At 33.0% G+C, this 25,469-nt stretch overlaps 2 protein-coding genes across 2 annotated transcripts; one reads left to right on the top strand and one right to left on the bottom strand.

The window, feature by feature from the left end:
- Positions 1-1,871: 1,871 nt before the first annotated feature.
- LOC140815586 (uncharacterized) lies at positions 1,872-18,522 on the top strand. Its single transcript, XM_073174662.1, has 16 exons — positions 1,872-2,274; positions 3,496-3,907; positions 3,984-4,109; positions 4,187-4,291; positions 4,631-4,670; positions 4,702-5,154; positions 5,391-5,431; positions 5,505-5,573; positions 5,659-5,759; positions 16,167-16,245; positions 16,336-16,434; positions 16,529-16,597; positions 16,722-16,771; positions 17,652-17,733; positions 17,864-17,958; positions 18,172-18,522. Exons 1-16 carry the CDS (start codon positions 1,961-1,963, stop codon positions 18,248-18,250), a joined length of 2,214 nt encoding a protein of 737 aa, XP_073030763.1. The 5' UTR covers positions 1,872-1,960; the 3' UTR covers positions 18,251-18,522.
- Positions 18,523-20,294: 1,772 nt separating this feature from the next.
- On the bottom strand, positions 20,295-24,585 carry LOC140814004 (RHOMBOID-like protein 2). Its single transcript, XM_073172848.1, has 5 exons — positions 23,992-24,585; positions 22,357-22,520; positions 21,956-22,119; positions 21,229-21,476; positions 20,295-20,586 (listed from the first exon to the last, which is right to left on the bottom strand). The coding sequence occupies exons 1-5, from the start codon at positions 24,288-24,290 to the stop codon at positions 20,475-20,477; spliced, it is 987 nt and encodes a 328-aa protein (XP_073028949.1). The 5' UTR covers positions 24,291-24,585; the 3' UTR covers positions 20,295-20,474.
- Positions 24,586-25,469: the final 884 nt, after the last annotated feature.

The raw sequence follows: 25,469 nt of genomic DNA, 5'->3' as shown, positions 1-25,469 counted from the left end.
ACTCGATACAGCATACCGAAGTCTAAATTAGATCGGGATCCCTAGATTAGAATGAGAGATGAGTTGAGTCTTAGATATTGAGACTAGAGTTTGATTTACAGATTCGTATTAATTATGTTTCGTAGATTACGATTCATGTTTTATTTACAGACTTGTATTGATACATGTTGTTGATTATGCTACATGTGATAAGATATAATTCATGCTTTTATATATGTTTTATATGCTTGCATGATTACATTGTTTATACTGGGATATTTATATCTCACCGGAGTTATCCGGCTGTTGTCTTGTTTTGTATGTGTGCATGACAACAGGTGGGGCAGGATCAGGGTCCAGAAGATGAGGAGAGATCAGGATTAGAGTGGTGATCACGGACTTGGATGTAGATAGGTTTCATTACTAGATCATAGTAGTTGAACCTTAGTTTTTAGACTAAATGTGTATGTTGCACAAGATTGTATTTATTATACTGGTTTGTATAATAGAATGATGCCATTATCTTCCGCACTTGCATGTTAAAAAGAAAAATTTTTAGACCCTGTTTATCTTAATTGATAATAAAACCCCAAAGATGATTAAGAAGATGATTAGCGTCCGGGTCCCCACATGACCCACCCGACCCGATTGACACCCCTAAGCCCTTCAACCATGTCAAAGAGATGCAAGTGAAGAAATCCCATATTTTTCATGAAGAAGCCATATAAATTCAATACATAATGATTGATCTATAAGATATCATGCAAAAACATTTAGCATACATATTGTGATGTGATCGTTGAGAGAAAAGGGTATAGGGCATGCCTTGATATAAAAACGCTCAAAAAAATCTATCGCTTAGCTTAAAAATCGCCTACGAGTTTAAAATATGCTCGATGCGTAAAAATATTTTTAAAAGGCTCATTTTCGAAAATTCAAATTAAATACACCATATATTAAATAATTGAAGGCAATTATTTAAATAAAACATTTTCCTTAACTGTCTCTGGTCTCCGTTCCTCGTTCGCGCGTAAAGTACTGCTAAAAGCTCGTATAAATAAAATCTAGTAACTCACGAAAAAAAAACATATAATCATGTCCTAATCGTATTAATACATTAAAAAAAATAATAACTCAGACATTTTAATAAAACCCTATATTTACATACAGTCATGTTACGTATTTCGAATTTCTAGATCTTACGCACACAATCTCCAAATACTTTATAAATAGTTCACATCTCTTTATTTTTTAAGTAAACTATTATGAGTGACTCTCATGTGAGACCGTCTCACGGATCTTAATCTATGAGATGGGTCAACCCTATCGATATTCACAAGAAAAAATAATACTCTTAGTATAAAAAGTAATATTTTTTCATGGATGACCAAAATAAGATATTCGTCTCACAAATACAACCTGTAAAACCATCTCACACAAGTTTTTACAACTATTATATTTACTCTTTTTGCTTTCTTATCTTTGCATTCTTTTTGGATAATCGCTGTGTCAAAAATATTCTCTCTAAATCTATTTTATATTATACAATAAAGTAAGTGTACAACATATATTTTTCATTTAAAACAAATTGGAATATCTGGCATTTTAATTTAAAAATATTTGACACCATTTTTGTGAGAAAACGAAAGATTTGTCACAATTAAATTAAATAATTCGATCTTGTCTCAAACTTAAAGTCTCAATTTTAACATAATTTGGTATGATCAATTTAAGCTAGCGAACACATCCAACTCCTCCTATTAACAAATTACATAAGCACACCCGTCACCATGCCATAGGTCAACTGCCACGTGGCGGAAGCCCTTATGCTCCACAATTCAATTGCAATATTTATAAATAATCCAAAGCTTTCTCAATTAATCAACCTAAAACCATAATTAATTATAACCATATATAATATATATTGGCCATTCCACCACTCAACAGCCACCGTAGCCCATACACCGCCAGTTCCTCCTCCATGGACGGCGGAGGTGGCGAGAGCTCTCCGGATGGTGTGTACCAGGAGCTGTCCTATCGGTTCCATAGTCTGGAGGCGAGTCAGAATAAGCTCAAGGAACAGTTCGACGTTCTCTTGCAAGAGAAGTCGTGTGGCACCGGCGGGGATTCTGAAGAAAACGAGGTGGCGTCAGATTCGGGCGACGTGGCGTCATCCAATTGGCTTTCATGCTTTCCCGGAGCGTATTTTTCGGAGAGTCCGTACAAGAGAATGTTGGAGCACATGGGTCATGCAGTTTACGTGAGCGTAGCTGGCACCGGAGAGATAATTTACTGGTACAGATCACTTGTTTGAATATTTGACCAGCTGAAAATTTCCTGTAGGGAGTAATCGTGTGTATGTTCGATGGTTTTCTCGTTCATTTATTGGCCTAGTATTTTATCCGGGCAGTTTGACTTGGGAGGTGTGCATCTATGGATCATATATAGAATGCTGATATTATCTTGTTCTGTTGGAATGAGGCATTTTATTGATTTTTTGAAGAATTTGTCTGTGGAATATTTGAATCCGTGTCTGTTGTGTTTCTTCTGCGGTCCATGCTCTTATGTTTTTAATTTTTAGAACTTATGCATTATTATTTATATATTTTAGACTCATTTTGGACGAGTTTGGATCCATTGATTTTTCGATATGAACTTTAAAGATCCTCTGTTCGGATCCATGATTCCGAAAAATATAAAATACCAGTGTTTTCGTGAAACAAAATTCTAGTACTGTTTATCACATTCATAGTCTTGGATTGAACATTGAGGATTTAAAATAATAATAATATTCCAGAGCTAGTTATTTGATTAGTTGAATCTGTTGCATATTTCTTTCTGGTGTCTTATATATAAAATTGAAGGGTATATGGATTTCTTAGACCAACTATAATTAGATATATTGGGGTTGAATGACTGAGCTTCATTATTCAAGGGTAGAAATATGCCTACTTTTCTTTTGTATAGCTTTAATATTGCTGGTCCCAAGTCTAGATCTAATTTTGACTATGGAATTGGATAAAGAACCAGAAGTTTGGGGGGAATTCAATATCTCTATAAATTTGAAAAACCATGAGTCTATGGACGTAGATTAATACAACATATAAAAAGCTTCTCACATTAATTTACCTAAATGACTCAGACCAAAGCCATGGTGGAGGCAGGAATTACAATTAGGGTGGACAACCAAAAACTAAAGAATTTTTGAATGTAGGAGGTGAAGTGACATTTTTATTTGATGTTGAAAATTAAAAAATAACTCGTTGAGAAAAATGTAAGATGAAAAATAGCATGCCCACTGCCAGCTATCCCTCTCGCGCTGTACCACTAGGTTGAAGGCTATATAGGTTATTAAGATTGTTTTCGTCTTATCTCTTGACTGCCTAGAAAGCAAGTAGAACAGAGCACGACCTTGTCCAAATTGAGGATGAATTATTGATGTCGGTCCATAAATGGTGCAAAAGGCGTTATTATCTTTTATATTTCTTGTCCTAAAGGACGTATCTTGTTTGGTAGGAATCGTGCAGCCGAAAAACTTTTTGGATATAAAGACTGTGAAGTCGTTGGAAGAGTTGTTGAACTTGATTGCGATGAAGAACACCATCAATCAACTGAGGATATTATTGAGAGGTGGAGCTCTGGAAAATCTTGGTCAGGTCAGCTTACTCTTAAGAAGAGGACAGGTCAAATATTCACTGCAATGGTGACCAAAAGCCCATTATATGAGGATGGTCACCTTGTTGGTATCATCAGTGTGTCAAGTGATGCGCATATATTCAATGACATGAATTCAGAACTTTTGAGAACACATCATCATGATGACAGCAACCAACCTCAAGCAAGGGGAATAAATAGGAAGAAGACTCAGTGGCACCCTCAGTCACAAATTGCAGCAGTACCACAGCTTGCCTCGTCTGTTTCCAATTTGGTGCTTACCATTGTGAACTTATCTCTATTTCTACCCAAATGTTTTAGTTCTTCACTCTTCTCTTCCACGTCATCAGGCTTCAACATTGCTACTGCATAAACGAGGTGATGCAGCCCGCAACACCTGTAGAACTACCGGAGAGAACGAGGAAGCGGAAATGCGGTGTCAAGCTACAAAGGCAGATAAACCACCAAGAGCACCGGTGAGCTTTAGTTCAATTGGTGAATTAAGTTTAAGTTATCAAAATAAGACGATGAATAAAGTAATATTTTTTTACAGATGACAAATCCCATATTCAACTTTTCAATAGGGAATAGAAAAGGTCAATCAGATAGCTCTGAGCAGGAGAAGTCAACTTTTGAATTTTCCCAGCCTTCGAAAATTGTAATTTTCGATTCAATTATGCATTCTTTCTGCACACATAGACATCAATCATTCTCTGTTTGTAGTTATGATTAGTTTTACAGTTTGAAGCAGTTTTCTCCATCCCTATAATCTGTCTCAAGTTGATTTCTCTCATTTATTATTATTTTTCTGGAAGTTCAAGACTAATAACACTTTCTTCACCTGCATGTACAGTGTTATCATCAATTTATCCTGTATGCTAGTTTGGATAGCTTATCTAATCTTGTTTTGCACCTTTTAAATAATATAGCTGACAGAAAACCATAGTTTTATGTGTAAATAACGTATTTCTCACAAACCTTATATCTCCAACTGCAGGCTGCAAAAGTTTTGTCAAAATTGCATTTTGGGGCTGTCAGCAAGAAGTTCATGGATGAGAACAGTCCAAAAAAATAGTTCCAATGATTTTTCAAAAAACAAGGAAGTCGAAAATGAAACATTTTCTCAAAGAGCTTTGATGGAGCATGTAAATAATCTCGAGTATAGAAATCCTGAGAATAATACTCAGATACGATCTCATAATGCTATTGCAAGAAAACACTTAAACATGCATTTTAATCCCTCAAATAATTTCGAGAGTTCCCATGTTAGAGCCTTTTCAGGTGAGCATGATAAGTTGCTTAAACAAAGCCTTCGAGCAAATCACGAAGAGTCCGTGAAATCAATGGAGGTAGAGGATGTATCACCTAAACAGTCAAGTTCTCCAAAGTTCCTTAGTTCAGAAGGAAGTGATGGCATTGCCCATGGAAGTACGTCAAGCAGGGATGGCAATGAATCACACATGGGTGTAGATTGTGAAATTCTATGGGAAGATATACAATTTCGTGAAGAAATCGGACAAGGTGAAATGAAAGAATTAATTGTTGAAGCTTAAATTCCTATTCAAAATGGGGTCACACTCATGATTTTAGGTCAAATTTTTGCATGAGTAGAAGTAATGGTTTTTCACATTGTTATATGTAATATAAGGATGTAATCTAAGAATTTTTTCATGCATTTGTGTTTCAACTTGTACTCAGCAATACATACTGTTCTTGGAGCTCTTGGTTAACTTTGATGTGACTGTGCTTCCTTTCAGGTTCTTTTGCTGTTGTATATCATGGAATATGGAATGCATCGGTATGTTTTTAATGTCATGGGTCTTCTGATCTTCTTTTTCTTTATGATGCATATGGGTTTTTGTCATTTTTAGGATGTTGCTGTTAAGGTTTATTGCGGGAATCAATACAATGAAGGGATGTTGCGGGACTATAAAAAAGAGGTAGGTGCGCTCTACATAAAGTGGTAATTGTTTCAAGTGATAATGCAATAATAATCTGTTATATAGTTACAACTTGTAATTTTAGATTGATATAATGAGAAGACTAAGGCATCCAAATGTACTGCTGTTTATGGGGGCAGCATGTTCACATGAAAAACTTGCCATTGTCACTGAGTACTTGCCCAGGTATATATATCAATTCTTATTGTGCGTACTTTGGTCTTGAATAAGTAGAACAAAGTTGTAGGATTGAGAAGCTGATATTGCACCAAAAATTAAAGTTGGTGGTATCAACATTATTCAAATATCTTAAAACATACAACCCTAAAAAAATCACATTTCTATCACTATGTTTTATAGACAGCTAACCACCAATCAATATTAAAATTCAGAGATCTTTATTTTGTTAGTGATGGGATAATAGAGTTTCACACCTATATATTGTTTGGTTTATCACAAGTGATAAATGATATGATTTTGCAGGTTAAAAATAATGTTGGATGATTGATATAATTTTTGGTTAGATAAATTTAGTTTTAAATATTTTTAAGCTTTTATTAATTATACCATAATAAACCATAATTAATATTTTTAACCTTTTATTTTACCATAATAAACAATAATTTCCAACCATTCTAGTGTAGCTCTATCTATTTCTTTCTTTTTTCCACTTCACCGTTTCACCTTTTTTCTCTCTGTCTTTCTTATCCATCTGTTTTCTCCATAAAATTATCCTCAAAGCTGCTGCTGCAAGCTAAGGCTACTATAGCTCGGCTGTCGAGCAACGGTGATGACAATGTTGCACTGTGTGTACCATAGCACCACGTTCACATATACCTCTATCACACCCCTCTGCCATAGTACCTGCATTGGCATCACCACATGTGTGTTCCACGACCGCTAATAAGCGTTTATTAGCGTGAATTTTCATCATCATGTATTCTGCCAGAATATCATTCACTATTTTGTGATCATCGTGTTTCTCTATGCCTTTTCTTTTTCGAGGATTTTTATCCTTGGAACCGATTGGCCTGCCACGCTTCAAGCGTTTAATATCATGAGTGTCTTCAATTTGTTTCTTTGGAATTTCAATTCGAGCAGGGACATCTATAACATGTATATATGTTTTAGTAACCCCTTTTGTATCTGCAAATGCATCTGACATTTGATTTGCTATTTTTTGCAAGTGCACAATTTGTTGTACATCTTTTTCACATTGTTTAGTTCTTGGATCCAGATGTATATAATTTCCTTTTCAATATGTTTCTTTTATCCCCTAATATTGGGAAGATTTGCTTACTAAAATGACAATCAGCGAAACGTGTTGTAAACACGTCGCCTGTCTGAGGCTCAATATATCGAATGATTGAGGGGCTATTATAACCAACATAAATTCCGATATTTCTTTGAGGTCCCATTTTTGTTCGTTGAGGCGTTGCAATAGGCATATATACCGTACATCCAAAAAATCTCAGATGAGAAATGTCTGGTTCTTTACCAAAGACAAGCTGCAATGGAGAGTGTTTATGATATGCACTTGGTCTGATGCGACAACATGTAAAATTGCAGGTCTCTATATAGAAACAAGAAGTTTGTTTTCATAATCATCGGTCTAGCAATCAGTTGTAGACGTTTAATCAATGATTCAGCTAATCCATTTTGTGTATGTACATGAGCAACATGATGCTCTACAGTGATTCCCATTAACATACAATAATCATTGAAAGTTTGGGAAGTAAATTCATCAGCATTATCAAGTCTAATTTTCTAGATTGTATGATCGGGAAATTGATTCTGCAATTTTATTATTTGAGCAAGTAATCTTGCAAATGTAACATTTCGAGTTGATAATATACATGTGACCATCTACTGGAGGCATCGATTAATACATAAAATATCTAAGTGATCCACATGGCGAATGAATTGGTCCACAAATATCACCCTGAATAGGTTCAAGAAACATAGGTGATTCAGTTTGGATTTTAGCTGGTGATTGTCTGATAATAAGTTTTCACAGAGAACATGCTTTGCATTGAAACTTATTATTTTGAAAGATTTTCAGGTCTTTCAGCGGATGACTATGTATATTTTCTATAATTATTCGCATCATTGTTGAACTAGGATGTCCTCTAATCGATCATGCCAATTAATCAGTATTGGAGAATTATCAACTACCATGTTTGATTCAATTGGACTTATATATGTATAATGCAATCCAGTAAGGAGCATTGTTAGTTTTTCAACTACATATTTCTTTCCCGATTTATATGTGGTAAGACGCATATATTTCTCATTTCCTTCATTTATTGTCTGAGTATCATACCCATAGGAATATATGTCATTAAAACTAAACAAATTTCTTTCCAATTGTGGTGAATACAAAGCATAATTTATCAGAAATTTTGTACGATTAGGTAACAAAAAATGTACTTTACCACAACCTTTTATCAAGTCTACAGAGCCTGATATTGTATTCACCATTGTTTTTTTTGTTTTAGTTCCGAGAAAATATCTTTTATCTCGGAGCATAGTGTGCGTTGTACCACTATCATGTATGCAAACTTCTATGAGATTAGTTCCTTGTTTAGCTTTGTTCGTAGCAGTTCCATATTTGAACTTCAAAAAATATGCAAGGAAAAAAAATTACTGACAATACATATGTAACTTATTGAAAAACATAAGGCATATCATAATTATACAATAAAACATTAGCATATGAGCACATGAAAAATAAAATATTTTACATTTCAATTCCACCAATATATTGATCATTTTCAGAAAAATCATTTAGAAAATCTGCAGCATCAAAATGAGTTGAATCACTCAAACGGCCACAATGTTAAGTGAAATTGGTCTCTTTTTCTTTCCCATTAATCGATTCTTTATAGAGCTTACAAAGGTGCTCGGGGGCTCGACAAATACGAGACCAATGTCTTCGAGTGCCGCATCTAAAACAAGAACTTTCAAATCGTTTTGAGTTATTTTCATTTATACTCATGTTCTCATGATGTCTTTTCAGTGGGTGGTTCGTGAAGCCCTTTTGAGATGAGTTATAAAAGTAACTATCTCGATTGTTTTCAAAATCACGGCTGCGACCATGACCACTTCCACGTCCACGTCCACGACCACAACCTCGACCTCGATCAAAACCTTGTCTCTGAATTTGATTTTGGTTTCCAGGTTTAAATTCATTTTTGCTTACAACATTTACTTCTGGAAATGATGTTGATCCAGTGGGTCGGGACTGATGATTTCTCATTAGCAGCTCGTTGTTCTTTTCTGCCACAAGAAGACGGGCGATAAGTTCAGAATATCTCGCAAACCCACACACTCATATTGTTGGTGTAGAATTATATTTGATGCGTGAAATGTGTAAAATGTTTTTTCAAGCATTTTCGATTCCGTAACCTCATGTCCACAAAATTAATTGCGAGATTATTCGATACATCGCCAAATTGTAATTACTGACTTTCTTAAAATCTTGGAATCTTAACATATTCCATTCATCATGGGCGGTCGGAAGTATAACTTCCCTTGTATGTTCAAATTTTTTTTTAATCCTTTTCACAGAGCCATGAGATCTTTTTCGATGAGATATTCACATTTTAAACCTTCATCAAGATGTCGACGCAAAAATATTATAGCTTTTGATTTTTCTTGTGATGAAGAGATACCATTTTTTTTAATGATCTCGCTTAGACCCAATGACTCAAGATACATCTCTACATGAAGAGTTCATGACATAATTTTTTCCTGTAATGTCAAGCGCAACAAATTCGAGCTTTGTCAAATTTGATATGGAGATACTAGAAAAATAACAATGCATTTTATTAGTTATGTTCTATTAATATGACAATAAAAAGTAATGGATAAATTATAAATACAAGCATTCTTAAAAATAAAGAAAAACGCGAGGCGGATATTCTCCGATAAATATAAGACTAATGAGAATAATAACCAAAATAGTTATACAAAATATCCTTGAAAGAGCCATCTTCTTCTTCTTCGAAAATTTTGATGCACAAATTTTTTAAAGAGGAATAATAAGTTTGAAGTGATTGAATTTGTTTATAAAATCATATTTACAGGGTAAAAACTAGCCGTTTATGACCGTTACAAAATCTTAAAAAAATAAATGTATGTATTTATAAATTTTATGGTAATAATACGATGTATATAATGTTAATCATGTTTAAATAATTATGTATTTCACATCACAATATTATAATGAGGTGTCAGAGACTTCTTTTATATAATATTGTGACATTATACAAATATATGTATAATTATTATATAACACAATAAAAATATATAAATAGTGAAATAATCACATAACATTATTATAATGAGCTGTCATAGACTCCTTTTATATAATAACATGATATTATCCAAATATATATATACAATAATTAAACAGTAACACAATAAAATTATATAAGTAGTGTAATCACATTACGTTATTATGATGAGGTGTCATAGACTCCTTTTATATAATAACATGATATTATACATTAAATATATATACAATAAAAATAAACAAATAGCAAAGTAAATACTCTTACTTTTGAATATTGTTAAATTTTCCTTGTGTTTTGGAGCTTGGAAAAATATGGAGAACCGAACCTTCGAATATCGTGCTGATAACGTGTTAAAAGTAAAAATTTACGGTAAAAAGTAAAAATCTCAAACTCTCAAAATATATTAAACTACGCACTTTATAAAATTTTCTCTCTACTCAATTGTAATTTTCTTCACAAATTGAGAAACTTATTTATAGAATTTCTTTTGAAATAATCCAAAAATAAATACATCATCACACACTTAATTTTCAATATTTACAACTCTTATTTGCTACATTCAAATATTTCAACTATTAATTTTCAACACTCCTCTTTGTGATAATGATCATGATATAATGATTTTCTTCATTACGTGTTTTATACTGTCTCGTTAAAAACCTTATTAGTAAAAACCCATTAGGATAAAAACTATAGTAAGGGAAAAAGAGTGCAGTCACGTAAACTCCTCCTCATTGTTATTTTTCTAGTACCACCATATCAAATTTGGCAAAGTTAGAATTTGTTGCACTCAACATTACAGGAAAAAATTATATGTCATTGACTCTTGATGTAGAAATGCATCTTGAGTCATTGGGTCTAAGCGAGACCATTAAAGAAAATGGTATGTCTTCATCACAAGAATAACCAAAAGCTATAATATTTTTGCGTCGACATCTTGATGAAGATTTAAAATATGAATATCTTATCGAAAAAGATCTCATGGCTCTGTGGAACGGATTAAAAGAAACATTTGAATATATAAGGGAAGTTATACTTCCGATCGCCCGTGATGAATGAAATATGTTATGATTCCAAGATTTTAAGAAAGTCAGTGATTACAATTCGGCGATGTATCTAATAATATCGCCATTAAAATTTTGTGGACATGAAGTTACGGAGTCGAAAATGTTTGAAAAAACATTTTACGCGTTTCACGCATCAAATATAATTCTATAGCAACAATATAAAGTGCGTGGATTTGCGAGATATTCTGAACTTATCGCCTGTCTTCTTGTGGCGGAAAAGAACAACGAGCTACTAATGAGAAATCATCAGTCCTGACCCACTGGATCAACAGCATTTCCAGAAGTAAATGCTGTAAGTAAAAATGTATTTAAACCTGGAAACCAAAATCAAATTCAGAGACAAGGTTTTGGTTGAGGTCGTGGTCGTGGTCGTGGTCGTGGTCGTTGACGTGGAAGTGGTCGTGGTCTTGAAAACAGTCGAGATAGTTACTTCTATAACTCATTTCAAAAGGGCGTCACGAACCACCCACAGAAAAGACATCATGAAAACATGAGTATTAATGAAAATCACTCAAAACGATTTGAAAGTTCTTGTTTTAGATGCGTCACTCTAGGACATTAGTCTCGTATTTGTTGAGCCCGCGAGCACATTTGTAAGCTGTATAAAGAATCGATAAAGAGGAAAGAAAAAGAGACCAATTTCACTAAACACAGTGGCCATTTGAGTGGTTCAATTCATTTTGATGCTGCAGATTTTCTGAATGATTTCTCTGAAAATGATCAATATATTGGTGGAATTAAAATGTAAAATATTTTATTTTTCATGTGTTCCTATGTTAATGTTTATTATATAATTATAATATGCCTTATATTTTTCAATAAATTACATATATATTGTCAGTAATTTTTTTCATTGCATATTTTTTGAAGTTCAAATATGGAAACTGCTATGAACAAAGCTAAACAAGGAACTAATCTCATGGAAGTTTACATACCTGATAATGGTACAAGGCACACTATTCTCCGAGATAAAAGATATTTCTCGGAACTAAAACAAAAAAAACAATGGTGAATACAATATCAGGTCTTTTAGACTTGATAAAAGGTTGTGGTAAAGTACGTTTTTTGTTACCTAATGGTAAAAAATTTCTGATAAATGATGCTTTGTATTCACCACAATTGAAAAGAAATTTGTTGAGTTTTAATAACATATATTCTCATGGTTTGATACTCAGACAATAAATGAAGGAAATGAGAAATATATACGTCTTACCACATATAAATCGGGAAAGAAATATGTAGTTGAAAAACTAACAATGCTTCCTACTGGATTGCATTATACATATATAAGTCCAACTGAATCAAACATGGTAGTTGATAATTCTTCAATACTGATTAATTGACATGATCGATTAGGACATCTTGGTTCAACAATGATGCGAATAATTATAGAAAATATACATGGTCATCCGCTGAAAGACCTGAAGATCTTTCAAAATAATAAGTTTCAATGCAAAGCACGTTCTCTAAGAAAATTATTATAAGACCATCACCAACTAAAATCCAAACTGAATCATCTATGTTTCTTGAACCTATTCAGGGTGATATTTGTGGGCCAATTCATCCGTCATGTGGACCATTTAGATATTTTATGGTATTGATCGATGCCTCCAGCAGATGGTCACATGTATATTATCAACTCGAAATGTGACATTTGCAAGATTACTTGCTCAAATAATAAAATTGCATAATCAATTTTCCGATCATACAATCTAGAAAATTAGACTTGATAATGTTGATTAATTTACTTCCCAAACTTTCAATGATTATTGTATGTCAATGCGAATCACTGTTGAGCATCATGTTACTCATGTACATACACAAAATAAATTAGCCGAATCATTGATTAAACGTCTACAACTGATTGTTAGACCAATGATTATGAAGGACATGCAATTTTACACGCAGTTGCATTAATTCGCATCAGACCAAATGCATATCAGTCTCCATTACAGCTTGCCTTTGGTAAAGAACCAGACTTTTTTCATCTGAGATTTTTTGGATGTGTGGTATATATGTCTATTGCACCGCCTCAACGAACAAAAATAGGACATCAAAGAAATATCAGAATTTATGTTTGTTATGATAGCCCATCAATCATTCGATATCTTGAGCCTCAGACAGGCGACGTGTTTACAACATGTTTTGCTGATTGTCATTCTAATGAAGAAATCTTCCTAATGTTAGAAGAGAAAAGAAACATATCGAAAAGGAAATTAAATGGTATACATCATCATTGTTACTTCTGATCATAGAGAAAAATACTCAAAAAAGCATAGAGAAACACGATGATCACAAAATAGAGAATGATATTCCGGCAGAAATACATGAAGATGAAAGCGTTCCGTCAGAACCACAAACTGATGAGAATAGTGAAATCTCTATCAATTATATTAATATTGGAAAAATATGGAACGGAAAAGATATAAAAGAAATTGATGAGATATTTTCTTATAATGTGTCATTTGACATCATAAAAGACAATGAAGATCATGAACCAAAATCTTTTGGTGAATGTAAAAATCGACATGACTGGATAAAATGGAAAGATGTCATACAGTTTGAATTGGATTCGCTATATAAACATAATGTTTTTGGGCTTATAGTCCTTACATCTGAAGGTGTAAAACCTGTTGGGTACAAATGAGTCTTTATTCGAAACCGAAATGAGAAAAAATGAAATAGTAAGACATAAAGCTCGACTTGTTGCACAAGGTTTTTCTCAAAGGTCTGAACTTGATTATGAAGAAACGTATTCTCCTGTTATGGATGCAATTACGTTTCGGTATTTGATTAGTTTGGCGGTATCTGAAAATTTAGAAATGCGTCCTATGGATATTGTCACAACTTACTTATACGGATCACTCGATAGTAATATATATATGAAAATCCCTGAAGGATTTAAGGTTCCTGAAGCACAATGTTCAAAACCCAGATAATGTTATTCTGTGAAATTGCAAAGATCATTATATGAGTTAAAGCAATCCGGCCGAATGTGGTATAATCGGCTAAGTGTACACTTAATGAAAAAGGGATATGTAAACGATTCAATATGCCCTTGTGTTTTCATTAAGAAAACAATATCCGGATGCGTAATTATTGCTGCATATGTTGATGAATTAAACATCATTGGAACGAATGAGGAAATTCAAGAAGTTGTGTCGTACTTGAAGGAGGAATTTGAAATGAAGAACCTTGGAAAAACAAAGTATTATCTGGGTTTGTAAATTGAACAAAAAGAATGTGAAATATTTGTTCACCAGTCAAAGTATACAGAAAAAGTCCTTAAACGTTTTAATATGGATAAATCAAATCTTTTAATAAATATAGAAAAGGATTCATTCTGTCTATGTGAAGATGATGAATTTAAGCTTGGTCCAGAAGTACTATATTTAAGTGCTATTGGTGCCCTTATGTATCTTGCAAATTATACAAGACCTGATATATCTTTTACTGTAAATTTATTGGCAAGATTTAGCTCATATCAACAAAGAGACACTGAAACGAAATTAAATATATATTCCGTTATCTACGAGGAACAGCAGATTTGGGACTTTTATATTCAAAAGATACCAATCAAAGCATAATTGGTTATGCTGATGCTGGGTATTTATCTGATCCATACAAGGCACGTTCTCAAACCGGATATGTATTTACTAGTGGATGCACTGCAATTTCTTGGCGTTCACAGAAACAAACACTTGTAACAACTTCATAAAATCACGCCGAGATTATTGCACTATATGAAGCAAGTCGTGAATGTGTGGCTAAATTCAATGACCAAACATATCCAAATCTCATGCGGATTATTATTCGACAAGAAGCTTGTGATACTATATGAAGATAATGCTGCATGTGTTGCTCAAATAAAAGAAGGATACATAAAAACAACAAAACTAAACATATCCCCCCTAAGTTTTTCGCATCCACCCAAGAGCTTGAGAAAAATAAAGATATTGATATTCGTTACATTCAATCAAGTGAAAACTCATCAAATCTCTTGACACAGGCGCTTTCTACGACAATATTCAGAAAGCATAGATATAATATTGGGATGCGCAATCTACGAAATTTGTGAAGAATTGTTCGTGTTAACATGAGGAGGAGTTTACGCGACTACACTCTTTTTCCCTTACTATGATTTTTGTCCCAATAGGTTTTTGCTAGTAAGGTTTTTAACGAGGCAGTATAAAACACATAATTAAGAGAATCATTATATTATGATCATCATCATAAGAGGGAGTGTGGAAAAGTAATAGTTGAATGTTTAAAATAAGAGTTGTAAATATCGAAAATTATTGTGTGATGATGTATGTAAAGATGTATTTATTTTTGGATTATTTCCAAAGAAATTCTATAAATAGGTTTCTCAATTTGTGAAGAAAATCACAATCGAGTAGAGATGAAATTTTTTAAAGTGTGTAAGTTAATATGTGTTGAGATTTTTACTTTTTACCGTGAATTTTTACTTTTAACAAAAAAAAATGATTAGAATTGCTTAAAATCAGGGGTGATCAAGTACAAATTGACTCGGTTTCGGGTCAAAACTTGAATATGCATACAAATATTAAACCATTTAACAGATAAATATCAATAATCGTACAAATATTAAACCATTTAATAATATATGTCATACAAATTTTATATCAAAAGTATAAATTTTGGCAATACAAATTTTGTAAGTTTGTTTAGCGAGAAAAGATAATGATGAAAAGTCCTACGCATAGAACCTGAATTAATGGACTTATTTTTGGACCTATAAAATGGGTGAGAGTAAATAATTGTAAACCTAAATTTAAAAAAGCGAGATCCATTATCAATTTATCATATTGCTAATGATATAATATAAATTAAATATTATATTAAAAACATGTATGACAAAAAAATTATATATTTAGAAATCTGTTTGATTTGGATTTTTAAAATATAAACTTTGAACCAAACCAATTTTTTGGGTTTTGTTGATGATCATTGAAACACCTATCCAAACCAGTGGTTTGGTTTGGATTCTGGTTCGGTTTCTGTTCACCCCTGCTTAAATGGGAGGGAAAATTTGGAAAAAAAATTGATGTATACAAAGTAGTTATTCTAATAGGCTCAAGTATTATAATCAGCGAAAGTCCCTTCAAAACACTTCATAGAACACAAGAGTTTCACAGTAATTGTATATCAGATATGTCTAATATGGTGACTAAAATATATGAGTGGTTTGCATGGCATATAATCAGGGGAAGTCTCTTCAAAACACTTCACAAAAGCAAGCAATCACTTGACATCAGACGACGCCTGAGGATGGCTATAGATGTGGTGTGTCTCTACTCAAGTTGATCATTTTCCAATTTCTGTGTTTAAGTATGAGGTGACACATTTTTATATGCTGGTTCTTCCTGGTTCCAGGCCAGAGGCATGAACTATTTGCATCACAGAAATCCACCCATAGTGCATCGGGACCTTAAATCATCGAACCTTCTTGTTGATAAAAGCTGGACGGTCAAGGTATTGTTGGCTGAAATGGGAACTTGTCATCAAGTTATTTCGATTAAAATGTATCAAGTATGTAGAAAACCCTAATTACATTGCCTTTTATCAGGTTGGAGATTTTGGCTTGTCAAAATTGAAGAATACTACTTTCTTGACAGCAAAGTCGGGAAGAGGCACGGTTAAGTTCACTTTCCCTTTTTTGTGGTGATCTCTGATATTTTTTGTCACTTTGTTACATTATTCGTTATGAATCCATAAGTGCTGTATATATCTTAATTTATCATGCTTTGTTATCGCTGCAGCCTCAGTGTATGGCACCAGAAGTTCTCCGCAATGAACCGTCAACTGAGAAGTAATTGTTTTTTGGGTTATTCTTCAATTTTCACATAAAAACACATTATTTACTGCAAACAGCACTGTTTGTTTGCTGAGAGAGGAGACCTCGTCAATATTGAGCACAGTTTCTTCCAGTTACATTTAAGTTTGGGGACATCTGATGTATGCAATTTTTTTTTTCAAAAGGCTGATGTTTGTTATTTAAGTGAGTAAAAATTGCTGAACATGTGCATAATCATGTATGAGATTGCAGGACTGGTGCTTTTGAACTGAATAAATTGAGAAAAGCCCAAGATTTGGACCTTCCTTTTTTTACTAGAGTTTTACCTAGCTTGGCGCTTATATTGTGTGGAGACTGTAGGAAAGCTTATTAGAATCATATTTGGCAAAGTAGTGTCATACTGATCAATCAGGGGGAGAATGGTGTTCAATAGAATATGGATGAACCTGAAAAGTTTTAGCTTATAATTTAGAATAGGCTCCACATATGCCTACTGGTTCAACTGAAAGTGTGAGTTTCTGAGTTTAAATGATTTATTGATGATATGCATGGTCAGACGTGAAGGACGACATTGTTATCTCACATTAAGAAACATCTCACATTTAATCAACTAAGGCGAGGATAATATCAGCTTTTACTTGGATAAGCTCAAAACTCACTAGCTTATACTTTTGAGTTAAAATAGAATAAGATATTCAGTGGAGCCAAATTGTAGAGGTATTTTGGGTATGGTCTTAGAAATCATTGTGCTCGGTTAGTGTCTGTTGATTGATTAACTTCACTCATGGCATATAGTCTCCACTAAAGACAAAGCTTGTAAAGTTGTTTGGGTATTTCAAAACATCATATCCTATAATTTCAGTTTCTTGTGAAATTTATTCTCTTCTCTCCACAGGTCAGATGTCTTCAGCTTTGGTGTCATTCTGTGGGAGCTAATGACTGAATGTGTTCCTTGGGGCAACCTTAATCCCTTACAGGTAACTTCCTCCAATCCCAGTCCCTGGTATGCGTTAATGAAACATTAACCACGATCTTTTCTTGAATCTCTGTACTTGGCATATATTTGTTCCTCTATGTTTCCTTACTCCTTAAACATCCTTTCTAAAGGTTGTTGGAGTAGTTGGCTTCATGGATCACAGATTAGACCTTCCCAAAAACATTGATCCTCGAGTATCCTCCATCATTTCTGACTGCTGGCAGAGGTATTAATTAGCTTCAGTGGATGAGGGGGTAGACAAAAAAAAAACGAAGAAAGTGATGTATTTTAAAACTGCAAGTTTCCCCATCCCAATTCCCCGAAGATCGTTCAGTTTACCTTCATCACTGATCACCTTACTATATTTATATTGATCGTCTTTGCGAATGAAACTATATAACCCCAACATTTTTTCTGCTGAACTCCATGTTGCAAACAGTGACCCAGAGAATCGTCCATCGTTTGAAGATATTTTACGTAAAATGGCAGATTTAGTCCGGTCAGGTGCTGGGAGATAAGAGCGAGGTGAGTTTCCATGCCTTGAAAACTCTCCAGTCGCCTTGATTGCCAACACGCAGAGGTTCCACACCCTTATTTCTGTGATGACATGCATTCATATGTGTACATGGTTTTCGGCCTTTTCCAAGCTTTCGATTTTTGGCTAGACAGGTCAAAGTTAACTAACTTATCCAGATAGATGGTAATGTTCATTCATTACTTTCCTTATTTGGAACACACGACAGAAGCATAATCCAAACTCATTTCTTGACTAATGGAATTCATTTACAGTCTATCCAAAGTGGAATTCTGGATAACAAAACTAAAAACAACGAAAAAGAATTTTTTTAAAAAAAGCAGCTGGTAAGGAGAGCAAAATATTTCTAGAAAAAAACGTTTTTTATTTCTAAAACAAATTTTGTAACCAAACAGTATACTTTTGTAAAATATATCACTTTCTCCAATTAAATGATTCTAAATAGTAAATTGCATTGTGAACTTTGATTGATGTTGCGTATATTCCAATTGGGGTCTCTCTTCTTTTAATAAAATTTAACATATATACTTATTTTTCCCCTTAGCACTTGCTTATATTTAGATTTTATTTAGAATTATTTATATTTTAGATAATGTGCAAAGAGATTTGTCTTTGATTTTAGTCGAGGATTATTTTTCTAGCTGGTTCAACTGATCCTATATAGTTCCACTCTTCAACGATAACTTGTACAAAAGATATCTGTTCATGACAGCAAATATACTTATTATCGATTCATCGTCCTTTTTGATATCTACTTGACTTCTGACTGAGATTGTCACTCTGATCCTTAACGTTGATCGACAAGAACAAAAAAACTGTATTACTTTAGGTTCTGATCTTTAATCACTAATCGATAAGGTCCACGTAACGATCTTGTTTAAAGTGATAGCCTGTCGGTTTTAGTCAAATCAGAAGTCTCTTAGTCAATTTAGTAATTTGATTTTTACGCTGAATATCAGTTTGAGCTTGCGATTGGTTAGATTATTGATTTCAATTTTTTACTCGAATTCGGTTGAGTTCTTTTCACCATATGCCAAAACTAAATGTTCCAATAAATAAGGTAGATCAAAATTTTGTGATACAAGGAATATAATTGTAAGAGTAATTTTATCTATTAATAAATTAAATAGATGATGTGGGATTTATTAACATTTTTCAGAGTATAAATAACACTTTCGTATAACATTATTGATGAAAGTTTATTTTTATTTTTTTAAATTATTTTTTTTTAAATCTTTCAATCATGTATATCTATATTTTTAAATCTTAGATGATTATATCTCTCATAATAAAAAAAATATTCTATGAATAATTAATTTGAAAATAAAACAATCATGTTTAAATAATTATTCAAACTATTAAAGACATTAGTGTATTATATAATATAACACATATATTATCTGAATAAATTTACATAATTTTTTTTAAAAAAAGATGAATTTCGGGGTAAAATAGGTATTTAATTAAATTTAATCAAAATTTGACATATATATTTATCGATTGATCCATTGATAAAAATTGAAATAAAAATATTCTATCTAATAAAAAGAATTATGTATATGTATAAATTTTTTATTTAACCAAAAGTTAATATACCGAAATATTTATTTATTCCTATACATGGATATTTGTTTCATTTTATGATAAATATTACTATTAGAAATAAGCCTGTTTACAAGTGACATTTGAAAATGTTTACGTATGATTTTTTTAAAACTCAATAACAGTAATACATTCAAAAATTAAATTGGTAGAGTTTATGTTAATGCAAAACTTCATAAATAATAAAAAAAATATACATTTAAATAGTAAAAAAAATTATAATAAACATGAGTATATTACGTGTGAGACCGCACGCACGGGGTGTAGATGTTAAACGAGGCTGAGTTTAACTCATCTCGAGGTTGTGGCACCGATTGTGTATCAAATAATCCATATTTATTTTTACATTTGTCCAAATGATTTTTTTATCTACCTCACACGTAAGAATGTACAAGGATCATTGGATGTAAGGTAGTAATATGAGATATCTTATGAATATCATACTTATATTTTTTTACATATTTAAAACAAGGATATCCATGTAAATTACAAAACATATTAACTATGCAACACAATAAACGAATAAAAAACTATAATTTGAAAATTTGTAGTGTTTTTTTTTTCTAAGTTATTAGTACCACAAAGAGAAGAGAAATGTCCATGTATCAGTTGTTGCAATTCCATCTTGATGTAGGCACACAGCTTAGATAATGGCACCAGCTGCATTTTTCGTTTGCATTTTCTCCCTTGAACAGCAACACTAATCCCACAGTGAACCTGCAAGACAATTTTTGAATGATTAATCCATTTAATGATTCTATCAACACTCCTTTCGAGGGAAAACTCGAGATATTGAGAGAGAGAGAAAAATACAATCATGGATGGTGCCATTAGCACATCAACTATAAGGTTTCTGTCCGAGGTTAATCTTGTCATGCTTGGATACAAGGTTCGGGGCTAGTATCAGAGCTCGTTAGTAAGAACACCAGAGCAAAGTGGAGTGTGGATTAGCCTATCTTTCAAACCTGAGGAACAATGTGTTCCAAGCAAGGAGATGCATTCCAGGTCGAGTCACTATAATTAGCCCTCTACTTTCAACCCATGTCATGCCCCAAGGATGGTGCGGTCATGTTGTGTTCTGAAAAATGTGGGGTGAAGCATAGCTGAATAACAAGCTACAATTGGTTGATTCAGGAACGAATTTCGCATCCAACGAACCCACAAATTTAATGTATGGCAAATCCAAATTTATGAAGTGTCGGCGGTGTTTTTTAAATTCAGAGGGTGCTTCCATAATGAGGCTAACCCACGGGGGTTTCATAGTTAATTTGTGATAAAAACATAATGAGCCTGAGGCTTATCATCCATTGTGTAGCAGTGTTTATTGTGCAAAGTATCCATTTTAAATGCGAATCTTACCAAACAATCAACAAAACTGTAGCAACGATCCACAAAATGACTTGGCAAGCTGTGTATTTGGACTTCAGATTATTAGCCGGAAGTCGGTGGCGTTCCACCCAACCAAACCGCGGCCTGAGCAGTAGTATAAAACCAAGGAGAAAACCGGTCAAAAACCCTCCGATGTGTGCAAAATTGTCAACGTGTGGGAGGATTCCAACCGCCAAGTTAATGGCAATAATCACCAGTAGAGTTAAAAGAGCTGCTGCCTGATGAAACAAAAAGATTTGCAAAAATAAGAGAAATTCATGAATTATTTAAAAATCATGCTAACATATGAATGTAACAAGTAAAATTGTGATGGCTGTTTAAAAAAGGCTTGTGGCTCATGTTCTGAAACATTAGGTACTGAAATCAAAATGAAATCTAAATTCGAAAACCACGGTAAAAACTTATCATGAGTATTGAATTTATGTTATTCTATATCTAGTAAGGAAGATGCAATACAAATATATTTAAACTGTACACAGTCTAGATGCCGCTTTTCAATCGTTGTATCATATAAGCGACGCTATAGTACGTCAAAATCAATCGTTCTTATAATATTTGATCGTATTAAATCAACAACACCGTTCTTTTACTGGGAAAAAAGAGATTTTCCCACACTCTCCAACTAGAGGAGCGACGAAGAAGTGCATTAAAAATTGTTGAAAATAATAATTTGAGAACAGATTAGTAAAGGTCTTACCTTATTGGTATAAATAGTCCAGTTAGTAAGTAACTCAGATAGCATTGCTCCAAGAAGTCCAAACAGAGCACCGGAGGCTCCAACAGATATACTCCTTTGAATAAAAAGGCAAGAGAGCATGCTCCCACCGATACCCGACAACAGGTAGGTTACCCCTACTCGTACTGCACAACATAATTCAGAAGCAAACTACAATCGGACCAAAACATAATAGATAGGAATTGTAAGAAATTAATGAAACACATTTTCATTAAGCTAACATCAAGATCATCATGAATATTCTATGGATTTGTACACTATTCATTTCAAGCAAGGTTGGTAAATAATAATATTAAGAGATGTTTCATTTGTTTTACAAGTTTAATCAAAACAAAGTAGTAAATCAGATGGATGATGAATACCGAATCCAAATTGTTTCTCAAGGCTAATCCCAACAAACACCAAGCTCAACATGTTAGCGAGTAAATGAATAACGCCTGCATGCAACCAGATACAAGTTATAAGCCTCCATGCTTCATTCCCGTGAACCACCTTGTTCCATTCGAGAGCACCCATTTTTTCCAATCTACACAAGAGAGAGGTAGCATTATTTGAATTACTTTCAGAAAGGAAAGATGAACAGTTTTCAATATACCTTCAAAAAACATACACACACATAAAGTTCTACCAAACGGACGTAATAAGAATGAAGGATTTTTCCTTGGATCAAGCACTGATATAAAACTATGTCCAAGTACAACACAAAGCAGGGATCTAATGACCCTTAAAATTATAGAAAGAAAATAGTTTTGAAATATCAAAAAGAAATAATCAATTTTCCAAATATAAATGATAAACTATTGCTTTGTTCACTATGGTTGGGTCACAGAAAATAAATTGAAGAGGAATAGCACTTAGCAAAGAAAATAAAAAAGTTCCAATTTCAGGCATCCACTGATATATAAATGGCTGGATTGGAATAAGCGAAGGAAAGTGTATAATCAGACCACAAACATCATATGATTATTTTACGGGCTGTGTGATATTTCTGTTCCATGGATACTGATGGGAAGGAGTTTATTTAGCATCCTAAATGTACTTCCATGAAGCAAAACACAAGGCAGCAATCACTAAATGATAATATGATTGCGAAATTCGAATACAGGCGATCAAAAATTCTCGCAGGAAGACCAGACAAAGAATACTCCTAGCAATTTCACCAATCATTGCATCATTAGTTTAAACCATCCCATGATATGAACCCATAGACCATATTGACCAAGTAATTGACACAATAGACTCTCTCTGGTGAACATTAATTAACGCTTCAACATAAAACCGGTAAGATCCAAACTAAAAGGAATAGGAGCAACTAAATAATGTTTTGTGAGCCTAAAAAGCCACCTAGCCTTCTATCTTATCAATTAATGGATAACTTCACAATCTCACAGTTATGGAATGTCTCACTCATTGTAGCTTAGTTCAGTCAAGTTGGTAACAGATTAATGTACAGCTCTGATAGCAATCTAGAGGGGATAAAACAGAAGATATTAGCGTGTACGTAAAAACTTTTAACCAAGATGCGAAGAGCACTAATTCCAGATTATCACAAGCTGGTAAGAAATGATACTTACAACCCAGATTATTTTTAAAAGGAGAAACACAGTTGATATAAGCAAAGAACCAAATCAAGAAAGTCAAACTAGCTAGAACAGGTCTACTGTCAATCATAAAACCTAAAAGCCCAAAAATCAACATTAATTAAACATCATAAACCAATCCCCTATCAAATTATCTCACTACAAAGATCATGAAATGTTTTCCAAAACAAAAAGAAATTAAGCCCCAAAAAATTTAACTTTAATCCAAAGTCAAAAGACAGCAGAAAAGTTACCCATAAATCACAAATAACGAAAGTAATAAACTTTCCAAAAGCCCACAATCAAGATTCATCCAAACTCCACCAAAACAAACAAATCAAGACCAAAACCATTAAATCTAACGAAATCAACGTATCCATTAAAGAGATAAAAACAAGAAAAAGATGGGAGCTTTACGTTGAAGATGAAGGGCCAAAGAGAGGGTTTTCCCTCAGGGGCTGAAAGGAGAACCTTCCCAGAAACTTTGCAACACAACCACCTTGAACCCCATTATTTTCCTTCGGACAATTATTAACAAGCATGATCACTATAAAAATGATAACATTAGCAACTATTATCATAGGCACCAGCCATGAAGTCCACCGGCTGTCCGAATACTCCACACCATATCCTCCTGCAGCTGCATGATAAGATTGCGAATACCCCTGGTTTCTGTTCTTTGTAGCTCCACCTCTTTCAAGATCTCCATTTCCCATATTTCTTCACACCTTCTTGCTTATATATAAACTGCAAACTCACTTCGAATCTCGTAAACAGATATCTATATCTTATAGTTTTTTTTGCTGTATTCTGCGTCTATACGCGTGATGGGGAGGAGTGGCTTAGAAGTTGGGATGAACCAAAAACTTGAGACGAATGCAAGAATTGGTAAAGAGAGCGAGTGACCTGAGAAGAAGTCTTTTTCCCTTAAATAACTATTGATTTTTGGATGCTTTCAATTGCAAGAATGGTGGTTGGAGTGTTAGGACATTGCGGGGATACTTCTTGTTAATATGTTTTTGTCAAATGGGACACTCTACGGAAATTACCCGCATTCGATTCTCACTGATATTTGCAAAATCTAACTTTATGACAATAAATGATGAAATTCTGTTCATGTGCTTTAACAAATACGAGCAATTCTTTGTACATCCCAACAATGTCAAGTGATGAGTATACATAATCCTTTTTTTACTTTGTTTTGTTGTATTTCTTGTTTACCATTGATACATAATTGAAATTTTTTTCGCTGGTTAAAGCGATTTATGCGAAATAATAATCGAATAAGATATTTAAAAAAAAACTAGACGATATAAAAAAAATTTCCAAATTCAAAAATAAATTGTACAAGAGCACAATTTATAATATTTTCTTCGTCTTAAATATAAAATTTGCATTTTCTTTTTTATATGTTGTGTTTGTATTTAGTATTTTTTTTCTCTATTTTATATCAATATATTCATATTCATTAAATACATTAACTACTTTTAATATTTTTTTTAGTATACTAATAAAACACTCATTAAATAAGATATATGACAATTTTTTCATTCAATATGTTCTCATTCAACGAGTAAAATGAAAATATTTATTGTCTTTTCACGAGCTTCTTTGGACTTGGACTTGGACGTGGACTTGGACTTGCGTTCGCTAAGTCCCAATAACTGCTTTATATATCCGACAGCTCTAGTGATGCAGAATCTACATATAAGAAAAAAAACAATTATAATTTTTTAAGATTAATATTTTAAAAAACCATTACTAGGAAACTCATTGTAATTTGGGAAAAATATATCCAATTTATGTTTCAACTTTAGATTACTCCTCTGACTTAAAATATTTGAAACAACTGCTGCATAAAAATGCTACTAATCTTTTTTTTTTAAAAAAAACTA

This window comes from Primulina eburnea, chromosome 15 (genome assembly GCF_022965805.1).
Source record: "Primulina eburnea isolate SZY01 chromosome 15, ASM2296580v1, whole genome shotgun sequence".
Lineage (NCBI taxonomy): Eukaryota > Viridiplantae > Streptophyta > Magnoliopsida > Lamiales > Gesneriaceae > Primulina > Primulina eburnea.
This window is presented reverse-complemented; position numbering and strand designations above follow the sequence as displayed.